General features: G+C 22.2%; 2 protein-coding genes across 6 annotated transcripts; one reads left to right on the top strand and one right to left on the bottom strand.

The window, feature by feature from the left end:
* Positions 1–3252: 3252 nt before the first annotated feature.
* On the bottom strand, positions 3253–9188 carry LOC122715810 (E3 ubiquitin-protein ligase HECW2). 2 transcript variants are annotated; one of them, XM_043938287.1, is made up of 9 exons: positions 9005–9188; positions 7199–8503; positions 6530–6820; positions 6109–6307; positions 5494–6029; positions 5072–5409; positions 4801–5001; positions 3706–4665; positions 3253–3561 (listed from the first exon to the last, which is right to left on the bottom strand). In XM_043938287.1, exons 2-9 carry the CDS (start codon positions 8459–8461, stop codon positions 3450–3452), a joined length of 3900 nt encoding a protein of 1299 aa, XP_043794222.1. In that variant the 5' UTR covers positions 8462–8503; positions 9005–9188; the 3' UTR covers positions 3253–3449. The 2 variants fall into 2 exon arrangements, with proteins under 2 accessions (XP_043794222.1, XP_043794232.1); XM_043938297.1 differs by lacking the exon at positions 9005–9188 and having other exon boundaries at positions 7199–8267; positions 8339–8489.
* A 914-nt stretch (positions 9189–10102) lies between these two features.
* LOC122716318 (60S ribosomal protein L32) lies at positions 10103–11206 on the top strand. 4 transcript variants are annotated; one of them, XM_043939289.1, is made up of 4 exons: positions 10103–10250; positions 10355–10467; positions 10588–10740; positions 11006–11206. In XM_043939289.1, exons 2-4 carry the CDS (start codon positions 10375–10377, stop codon positions 11162–11164), a joined length of 405 nt encoding a protein of 134 aa, XP_043795224.1. In that variant the 5' UTR covers positions 10103–10250; positions 10355–10374; the 3' UTR covers positions 11165–11206. The 4 variants fall into 4 exon arrangements, with proteins under 4 accessions (XP_043795224.1, XP_043795250.1, XP_043795231.1 ...); XM_043939315.1 differs by having other exon boundaries at positions 10140–10158; XM_043939296.1 differs by having other exon boundaries at positions 10180–10204.
* The last annotated feature ends 337 nt before the right edge of the window (positions 11207–11543 follow it).

Genomic DNA, 11543 nt, shown 5'->3' with positions numbered 1-11543 from the left:
ATTGTCGGCGGATATCATGCGTTCTCAGGGCTGTAACTTGCGTGGGCGTCGCTTCTTATATTTTTTCAAATTATTTTTCTAAATATTTTATTAAATATTTAAAATATCAAAATTTTATTTTAATAATCATTTTTAATTTATTGATAATATTTGTAAATCATTCGTATTTTGAACAGTGACTATAATATTTAGACTATTTTATGTATAGTTTTTTTTTACGTAATAAATTTAACAAAAGTTAATTTAAATTTGTTTAAAATTTTTATTAATTTTAAATTGAATCTAAAATTTTTAACTATTTTCTTTTAAATAATAATAATATTTTATTTCTCTCAAAAAGTGAAATAATAAGAATTATTAAATAGCATATTTTTGCATATTTGCATATTTATATATTATATATAAATTATTTTTAATAAAAACACTATATTTATATAATGTTTTTGATATTGTTAAAAAATTAATTTCTAATCTTTCTACCAGATTCATACTTTAGGAGGTACATATATTTTTATTATTTCATTCAATTACTATTTCATTCAATCACATATTAATCTAGGATATAAAATTAAACTTTAATATTATCATAATACAATATAAATACATATAAAATATTGATTTTAAATTTTATTTATTTTTTAATATTNATATATATTATAAATATAATATATATATATATTATTAATAATATATACAATAAATATATACATACGTATAAAAATATGTATATAACTATACATATTTTTTATTTAAAAAAAAAGAAATAACTTATAAAATACTTATTATAAAATATTATTTTAATATAAATGATATATGAAAATCAAAATAATTATAATAATATTAAAAATATATTTTAAAAACTTGATTTTAATTCTTAATTGATTTTTTTTATATTTAAGTACGATACTGTCTTCTTTACCCTCATTATTTTTGTTCTTATATCCTGTCATGACCTTCATAACCTGACATTTATTGATTTAAACAGATTTTGTACTATGCGTATGCATAGACTGCAGTATCAGTCATTTGTCATATTTTTATTAAATAAATATTTATTGAAAATCTTATATTAAAATAATAAGTTCTTATATTTTTTAAAATAAATCCGTACAATATAATATCAAATTTATGATGTAAATATAATTTCTATCATATATTGCATTTCTATTGTATATTATTGTAATAATGAATACATGCGAAATTATTAAAAACTTTATTGATCAATTTTTCTTATTAAAAATGATCCATCAATTCGATTTTATATAAAAAACTTTAAATAATAGTTATCGATCATTACATATTTTTTAATTATTTTTTAAAATATCTTTAAAAAAATAAAGGATACTTAAAGTTTTTTTTACTTAATGTGATAAATAATATATGAATTTATATGTTAACAAATAAATATATAATTGTAAAATTCTTTTTAAAATTTTTCCAAAAGACTAATCATTAAGTTTCAAATTTTTCAGAATATTTTATTTCTTGTAATTATTCTAATTATTATTAATTAAAAAACATAGTTATTTTTACATGAAAAAAGTTTGGAAACTATATATAAGGAAAGAATAACAATATTTAATGTAACATAACAAAAGAGGCACATTTTATTTTCTTTAACAATAAAGTAAAGAATCTCACACACTCGTGGTTCATTCTAAATATTGTTTTCTATGATTATAATGTCCAAAACTTATACAATACATACTAAATACTATAATTTGCCATGCTATATGACTAGTTTACAGACATTATAAAGTGCAACTTATTTTCAACAATCACATAATATAGTTATTTCCATTTAATAAATATTATTTTTATTATTATTATTATATTAATGTTATTATTATTATTTATCATTATCATCACACAAAATCAGACAATCATTTAAATAAAATTTTAAAAATAAATAATATACAAAAATGATTTTATATTTTATATTTAATAATGTAAGTTATTTATTTTATCCATGTTTATAAATATTTAATATTTCATTGTAAATAATTTGAATTCTATAAGTAATTTTATTAAATTATTTTTTAATGCAATTTTACATCAAAAAAAGTATAAATAAAATTTTATTAGTTTTTGCAAATTACAAGAATCCATATATTTTACTTCATATATGTTCTTTTTTTTTATTTTAAGATAAGAAACGACTAAATGATTTATAGACAAAAATTTTTTATACTAAAATCACAAAAGATTAAAGTTCAAAAGCTAGAGTAAATTTTGAAGCATAAGAATATTTAAATCACAATTTTTCAAGTAATATAGCATAAGAATATTTAATTCACAATTTTTCAAGTAATATAATATTATAATATTTTTGTAGAATAAGTTTTTTTAAAATTAGTTTTAAAATATTAAATAAATGAAATTAATATTTTATGTATCAAATAAAATTCTGTAAAATGTATTAATATATTAATATTAAATATGAAAGAGACTGAACAATAAGTTATTATTCATATTACTTTCATTAATTTTATATTTTTCATATATTATTTATATTTTTGTTACCTATTCATTAACTTCAAATAATTTTTATTTAATAAATTTAAATTGAAATTTTTACCTTAAGCTGAAGATAAATAATATAAAACATATTGAAAGAATATTTATAAAACTGTATGATATCTTATAAAAAGATATTTTTAAATATATAATAATAATTTTTTGCTTTATAAACATTCTTCTTATTTCTTTACATAATTCAAAATTAATTACGAAAATATTAAATCGATATGGAATGTCCAAAAATATTGAAGAAATAACTGCATAACTTAATATTTAAAAATATAGACTAGAAATCAGTATACCTATAAATTAAAAAAACAATAGAATAGTTGCATTATATATTTTTGTAAAAAACGATAAAATGCGATATTAATTTTTCAAGTTTTATAAAAAATTCAAAAGAATATTTTTATAAAATATAAAGAAAAGAAATTTTTTGTTTTTCTAAAAATTACATTAAAATAAATACAAATAAATCAACTATTCTTGCATTTCAAATTTAATTTTGCAATTTCAAATTTAATTTTTGTTCTATACCTACAATATGTGTGTGTGTATTCTTCCAACATTTTCTATAACCATCAGTATTTGAATAAAAGTAATTGCATATATCTATATCTAAGTATTTTTTTTTATAATGTATTAAATCTATAATTTTTATATAAGAAATGTACTGCGCGAATTATTATTTAATTTTAATATAAATAGATTACAGCAACATGTATACAATATTTAAAATTTTCAAAATATGCGCAACACTGTTTCTATTAAATATATACATTTTGATACAGTTTTGATTGTAGTGATTTTAAAAATCCAATCACGAGTTTTTAAATATGAGAATAATTAATGTACCTTTAAATCCAATAACACTTCATTCATAATATGATATTTTTCTTATGCACTTGCTGTAATCGTAACAAATTGTTTTACTCTATTCCAAAAGTATTTGTTTCTTCTACAGCCAATAAAAGCTTTTCATATAAAATTTCAGGTGTAGGATATGGTGGAAGATCCAAACGATTGAAGCATGTATGAGCTCTGAAAAATATCTAGTTTAAAAAATAATATTACCAAATAAATGAAACAATATTATCAATAAATTTAAAAATTATCAACATCATAGTAATTACAGTTTCCTAAAATAATTTTATTAAATTATTTTCAAAATAAAAATATTTATACCTGGGTAAACTATTTGGTCTTCCCCATTTTTCAATGCAAAATTTCCGTGGTCCTGTAGATCCACGTAAAGCTGCAAATCCTTCATATGGAATGCTTGATGTACCAGTAACAAACTGTAGTAATCTTAATCGTTGTTCATTAGTAAATCGACTTATACTGCTCCAAAACCATTCTACTACTGGATGAGCATCATGATAACCACTTCTGTATTCTGTATGTGTCCTCCAATCATTAAGGTCAATTTCTGCTGCTCCAGCTATTACTAATTCCAATTCTCGTGCATCAAAAACTGATACTAATCGTGGATCTACAACTTCATAAAATCCACGAACTAAAGATTCTGTTTGTTCAGCAATACCACGCTCGAGTCTCCAACGTACAACTCTTTCAAGATATTCTTTCTTATTTTTCTCTGTAACAGCAATATTTCTACCTCCTGGTTTTAATTCACGTTCAGCTACTCGTCCAAGAAGTTCCTCCGTGACCGAAAAAGTTAATTCCAATGGTTCGATACTTATATCTCTTTCTTTAATCCACATTAAACTTTGATGGAATTCTTGATCTAAACTTTCTAAATCACTTAAACTTGCTGGTATTCTCAAAAGAGCTTTATAAAATGGTCTCGTAAAAAAGGCATCTAGCAAATATTGATGAACTAAAGCTAAACCTAAGACTCTGCCTGAAAATCTGAACCAATCATGATAATTATCTACGAAAGCTGACATTGGCGATACTTGTACAGTATAAGTATCGTTAGCAGAATATTCGAATAATCCATAATAAGGATTAAAAAGTTCTCGCGATAGATGAAAGAAAAATTCACGGGATGGACCACCATAATCTACACCTTCTTCCTCATCAAACATAATTACTAATTTACTTTTTTGTAAATCCTTTTTTGAAGCAGCCATAATGCGAGTAAAAGCATCTTCTAAAAAATGTTCTCTTCTAATATGCAATCTAAATAAAATATGAAAAAAATATATAACATAAAAAAATATGAAATATAAAATATAACTATAAAAAGTATAAAAATATATTTATTTAAATAAATATACTTTTATACTTTTTATAGTTTTTATCATAAACTCTTACTTTAATTTTCCTGGACCTTGTCCATATCCTTTACTTTCTAATTTCCTATAAAATGTTCTAAGTTTAGCTTCAAAATCTCTTCTGTAGGGAGCTGGAGCTCTAGCAGAAGCTCTTGTTAAGCCAGGCGAAGCATGCGGACTACCTAATGGAGATCTGCCAACGTTTCCAGGTACATATGACATAATTTCTTGTTCAAATAAGCTGTAATAACAAATTCAATATTTATATCATTTTATTCTTTATTTCATTCAAAACTAAGATTATATTATACCTTAATAATAATGCTAGAGGTACATCATGTCCTAATCGTTGTAAAGCAGTTGTACCTTCAATTCGTATTGTATTTACTTTTTCTCGAAGTGCAATATTTTGCCCCAATGCTGAATGTCTTTCTTTTAAAATATCCATTATATTAGGTTGACGCAAGAAAGCAACAACTTTGTCATTATAAGCTACGGGTATATCTGGTATAGTTGTGATAGCTGATTGTTGAGGTCTAGGTGGTGGTACTGGTGCTTCATCTATTAATGTTCGTATGTGAATTGATTCAGTAGGCAATCTTGGATCAATAAAAGATGTTGCTTTTCTAGCATGACAAATGAAAAATCTCTGAAAATATGATTATTAAAATAATGTTTTACTTTCACAAAGAAAATTTCTAACAAATAAAATTTTTAATCATAATATATTTACTTTGCCTGTTCTATCAAGTTTTGATTCATAACCTCTTGGAAGTTCTTTAGCTGAATCAGCAAAAAAATTTATTAATGCTACCAAATCTCTGTTATGTTCATATCTTGGAAATACTGCAGTATCTCTTCTAATTTTACTAATCATATGTTTTAAACTAGGATTACGATTATATAATTCCACTGCTTCTGCATGGCTATGTAATACTGTGAAAAAATCGGGCCTTGTTAAAAATAATACTGGAGGACTCATACTGATATCAAATGGTTCAGTTTCATTTCTTTCAATTCGTTCATTCGCCCGTTCAATATTCTCGAAATTATTTCCATTTGTATGTTGTGAACTAGATGGTTCACGATCAATATTGTCAGGTCGAGAAATGGTTCGACGAACACTTTGATAACGTCTATCTAATTGCTGTCTTCGAAGATCGCAACCAGTGTTTCGTGTTGTTAAACTAGGTCTCTGCCAAGTTGTCGTTCGATTAATATGATCTATATAGAATACCCGACCATGACTGTCGATTCTTGCTTCCCATGCTGCAATAATAATGTAAAATTTATTTTCTTAATTAGATTATGTATATAATGTTATAAAAAGTTATGATAGATTTCTTACATGGAGGCAAAGGTTCTTCAGATGATAATGGTACATTAGATGTTTGGCACATCGGTAAAGGACGTAATGGCTTCGGACGATGTGTAGGTGTTGGTGGACATTCTAATTGATTTGTTAAACTGGATATTGGTCTTTCTAATGGTCTAGGTGGTCTTGGTGAACTCAACAGCGCTATACTTTTTGTAACAGCTCTTCGCGACTAAAATATTAGATATTTAAATATTTAATAGTTCAATATAAGTTAAAAAAAGAATTAATAATAATAATATAATAGCATTATACAAATATAAAAAATTTTATATAAGATATATAAGACATTAATATTTATTTTACGTATAAATTCTAAAATTATATTTATTATAATGTATATTTATTGTAATTTATTGTAATTAATTGTAATGCATACATTTTATTAAATTACCTTTGAATTAGAAGCTTCATCAACATCTACGATTTCAAATCCAAAACAATCTTCAGGATGCAAAGGTGCAGAATATTTTTGAGGATGTCTTTTAGGTAATTCTGGTGGACCAGTTGGCAAAGCATTACTTCTATGCAAAAGTTTGTGAGTTACCCGTGGTGGTAATGGTGGAGGATTTGGATATAATGTTTCGTATAAACCTTCAGGAAATGAAAAGCCTTCTGTACTTCGCCATAACTGATAATATTCCACACCTTCTTTTGTTACAATACCATTTGTATCACATGGTCTCTGAAGTAAAAAATATATTTCATAAACTTTAATTTTAAAACAATTTTAATTTCAATATATTTGATACTAAAATTTAATTTATAAATTTGAAGGATTGTAATATTAATCTATTTACAATTGTGGAATAAAAATTACATATATTATACATGCACATATAAAAGTGCAAAGAAAATTATATATTAAATAAATTTAAATATATTATAAATATAAATAAATTTGCATATGTTAAATATGTTAAATATTTATCATTTGATTCAGTATAAAAAAAAAATTAGATAGATAAATAACATTAAACATTAAAAATAATAATAAAAAGCTAAGTTATTTATTGTATTATGAATTCATATAATAATAAATTTTTGAATAAAATAATTGCACCTTTTTGGTCCCATTATGACCTAAGATTGCTTGCTGTGATTCTGTATCAGAATTGCTTGCATCACTACTATTTGAAGAACGCGGTTCTATTTCAATGCCTTGTGCTTCCTCTAAATGATTTTTTCTAATTGATGGTTCTAATAATGCTACAGCATTTTCTTCCAGCTCAGTTTGTTGAGCACTGGCAGTTTCAGATAAATTTTCTAAAATTGGCAGTTTAAATGGTTTCTTTATAATATCATTACAATGTACTAAGTCTGTCAAAGTGTTCTGTGATTTTGGCACACTTTTAGACATATGTGAACTACCAGCTTCATTTAATATGCCTAAATTTTCATTTGTATTCTTATTATTATTTTCTGTAAAATTTAATGATTTATGTGCATTAGCAATATCATTACTATGTGTTTCATTTATCGAAGTACTTAGAAATTGTGATTGTTCATCAGAACTACATGAAGCTACATCTTGTAGAGGTAAACTGCAAGCACCTTTTATATCTCTATTCTGAAATTGAGAACTAAATTGTTGTGAGACATTATCATCATTATTGTTATGTCTGTCTCCTACATTTTGTTCATATTGTGATTCTGTACTACTAGATTGCAAATCTTTATTAAAAAATTGTTTCTTTCTAATCATGTTTTTGGAAGATAAAGGCAGTTGTTCTATAAAACTGTTTATCTTTCCAGAACTACTATCTACACTTGCCAGAAAACACTTTTTTCTTGTTAAATTTTTATGAGACAATAATATATGTTTCTGATTTGAATTATGTATAATTTCATCATTCAATATATTTGGAGCAACAATAATATTATCAGTTTCACATCTTGCTGGTAATACTGCTATACTAGCAGATTTGGAAATTATATTTTCTTTATTACATGTTGATTCACAACATGCATTTGATTCTTCATGTAAGTTCAATTCTTGAATATTACTTATTTTATTAATTACTTCTTCAGAAGATGCTTCTTGTTGCTGCAAACCATTTTCATTTGATGCACAGATTACATCTGATGACAATGAAGCATTTTCATTTTGTTCTATAAAATCATTTTTAACACTAGACATAAATATTTTTTTATTACATTTTTTATTACTACTTTTTATAGTAGTAGTTTCCACATGATTTACCGTAGTTGAAGATCCTTCATTTATTGTGTCAACTGTTAATAATGTAACAGATTGTTCTTCAGATTCATTTTCTTTATTATCTTTTTCACAAGCTATATTTTTAACATTAATCTCAGAGGGCATGTTTTAAAACATAGTACCAATCAATTATATTTTTCTATATTGCTGTAAATGGGAATATATCAAAATTTATATAATAGAATAAATAATAATAAAATTATAAATAATTATATATAATAAATTGATATAACAATACAAACAATAAAAAAAAAGAAAGTATGTCAAGTGAAATTAAAACTATATTTCATACAATTTCTTATATAAAATATATTAATTTTTATTTTTTTTCAAGAACCTACGATAATAAACAATATTAAAAAAATTTTTTAATTTAATGTATATATAATAAATATTCGAATGTATATCAGTTTACGGTACAACTATCGCAAGTCATGTAATATTCTGTATTTGGTATTTGAAATTAATGTCATTTAAAATCATTATCATTAAATATAAAAAAAAATTTGCTATATTTAATTAAAATAATAAACAAATAAATAATTTATGATATAATTTCAAAGGAAATAATTTATTAATATTTTAAATTTTTATATAAATTAGAAACATCATATCATATTGAAATCTTAATATATTGGTACTTTTTACCTGCATATGTTACATTATTTTAAGTATTTTAAACGAAAAACTCCGGTAAAGCCATTTTATGCCACATTTATCCGTTCACTTTTCTTGCTCATTACACAAATTCATTACAGAACGCGTTGCCTTACTTTGACAGAAAGATATAGCAGACTGTATCTGGTAACTTTTCGTAATGTCACATATATTGGATTTTTATATAGTAGATTGACTATTTGCTTTGACATATGATTAAAAAACTATTATTTATTATTATTATTCTATTATTTATCTATTACTATTTTATTATTTACAAATAAATTAAAAATGTTTTAAATTTTTTATTTTATTTTCTAATAAATATTAATATTTAATTTTGTATTATTATGAAGAATAAATAATATATATATTTCATATATTATATATATATATATATATAGATATATATTATATATATATTATTATACATATTATATTATATTTATATATTTATAAAATTATATATATATATATAATTTATATATATTTTTTATTTTTATAAAATAAGGTTTTGATTTTATATAAGAAATACAAATTAATATTTGAGAATAAAATTTTACATAGCAATAATACTAAAATTATTTATTAGATATTTTTATATAATATAAATATAAAAATAGACTGTAGAATCTTAATAAATATTATACAGTGCGTTTAATGAGATATTATTGTACATAAATAAAATTATAAAACTAACAATGAATTTCCAATCTTAAAATATTTTCTATTTAAAAATGTATTATTAAAATAATCAAACTTTTTAAATTAAAATAAAGAAAAATATGAATTTAATTTGACAAAAAATTTCTTAAAAATTAAAAATACAATTTCATTTACATAAAAATAAATTAATTTAGCGTTCAATCAATATAAAAATATGCAAAAGAATATAGTAAAATCAATAATACTAATTCTGAACAATTCGATAACCAATAACAAAAGTCATTTATTAAATGATATGGTTTATTTTCATTTAGTGACTCGTTTTATAAAACAGACTTTAGGTTCTTCTTATGTTACTAGATTTCCTTTGCATCTTTATTTTTAACTTCCCATAACGATGTTCTATCTGTGGTATTACTATATATATTATTAGTTCATGTTGAACATAACCTTTTTCATTCGGTGTGTAATAAAAGACGGTATGTGAATTATAGAAAATCCAAAAACTGAATGAAAATCATCTATGTAATATAAAACATATATATATTAGTTTAATATAGATAAATAAAGAGTAATTGAATATATTATATTTTTCTTTTAAAATAATTTACTATTATTGTTTTATGATTAACAAATATGTGATGATCTAGGTTATCTTTATATTTTTAATTTCAGTCTTGTAATTCCTTATAAAAATGGCTATTCGTCCAGTATATAGGCCTACAATTGTGAAAAAAAGAACAAAAAAGTTCATTCGTCACCAGAGTGATCGTTATAGTAAATTAAAGGTATATTATTTATTATATTATTCATTATTATTTATGAACTTTTCATTTAGAAATCTTTTTAATTTCGAAAATCTTAATTTGATATAGATATAAATATGTGATGATAAAATAAATTTTTAGAGAAACTGGCGTAAACCTAAAGGTATTGATAACAGAGTTCGTAGGCGTTTTAAGGGACAATATTTGATGCCCAATATTGGTTATGGAAGTAACAAAAAAACTCGTCACATGTTGCCAACTGGTTTTAGAAAAGTTTTGGTACATAATGTCAAGGTAAAAAAAAAAATTAAATAATTTTAATAATTAGTAAAAAATTATAATATTATTCATAAATTAATATTAATAAAATTAGTAAAAGATTATGCATTCTTATTTTCTAAATAAATATATTTTTATATGATATAGATTTTTTCTTTTTCTTTTATTATTACAAAAGATATCTATTTTATTTATTTCTCTGTAAAGAATATTTTTTTATAATAAATTAACTTATTTTTAATAATTATAACAAATGAAATTTATTTTCTTTGATTTATAGGAACTGGAAGTTTTAATGATGCAAAACAGAAAATTCTGTGCTGAAATTGCTCATGGTGTGAGCAGTAAAAAACGTAAATCCATTGTTGAACGTGCTCAACAACTTTCAATAAGAGTAACTAATGCCAGTGCAAGGTTACGTTCTCAAGAAAATGAATAAAAATATTCTTATTTGATTTAATAATAAAATATTTAAAACAAATATTTCTTTTAATATTTGTCCCTTTATAATATAACAAAAATACAATTTTAATACAGCATTTTACAATATTTTACAATATTGAAATCATAATTGATTTTTCCCGTACTTTAAAAATATGACTAACATTTAACTAACATTATTGTAAAAATAAAATGATCGCATATTGTTACAAATAGCAAAGTAAATTTGTAAATAGTTTTTAATTAGTCATATTAGTTATACTATCTCTTTTAAAAATACTGAAATTTTTTATATATTGACAATAAAAAAATTAATTTATTTTTCAAAAACTAATTAAAAAAACCTATTAGAAATTATTTTATGAAATCTTATTTAG

Source organism: Apis laboriosa, unplaced genomic scaffold (assembly GCF_014066325.1).
Source record: "Apis laboriosa isolate Shangri-la unplaced genomic scaffold, ASM1406632v1 scaffold113_cov153, whole genome shotgun sequence".
Taxonomy (NCBI): domain Eukaryota; kingdom Metazoa; phylum Arthropoda; class Insecta; order Hymenoptera; family Apidae; genus Apis; species Apis laboriosa.
Note: the sequence above shows the minus strand (reverse complement) of the source record. Positions and strands in the feature narration are given on the sequence as shown.

What these genes read in the sequence shown, in the direction of transcription:
- LOC122715810 (XM_043938287.1), bottom strand. Translation starts at nt 8,461, where the DNA reads ATGCCCTCTGAGATTAATGTTAAAAATATAGCTTGTGAAAAAGATAAT. An exon ending in ATGAAGCTTCTAATTCAAAG is followed by an intron (nt 6,308 to 6,529) that starts GTAATTTAATAA and finishes CTAATATTTTAG; the next exon opens with TCGCGAAGAGCTGTTACAAA. An exon ending in TGAAGAACCTTTGCCTCCAT is followed by an intron (nt 6,030 to 6,108) that starts GTAAGAAATCTA and finishes TTATTATTGCAG; the next exon opens with CATGGGAAGCAAGAATCGAC.
- LOC122716318 (XM_043939289.1), top strand. Translation starts at nt 10,375, where the DNA reads ATGGCTATTCGTCCAGTATATAGGCCTACAATTGTGAAAAAAAGAACA. An exon ending in ATCGTTATAGTAAATTAAAG is followed by an intron (nt 10,468 to 10,587) that starts GTATATTATTTA and finishes ATAAATTTTTAG; the next exon opens with AGAAACTGGCGTAAACCTAA. An exon ending in TTTTGGTACATAATGTCAAG is followed by an intron (nt 10,741 to 11,005) that starts GTAAAAAAAAAA and finishes TTTGATTTATAG; the next exon opens with GAACTGGAAGTTTTAATGAT.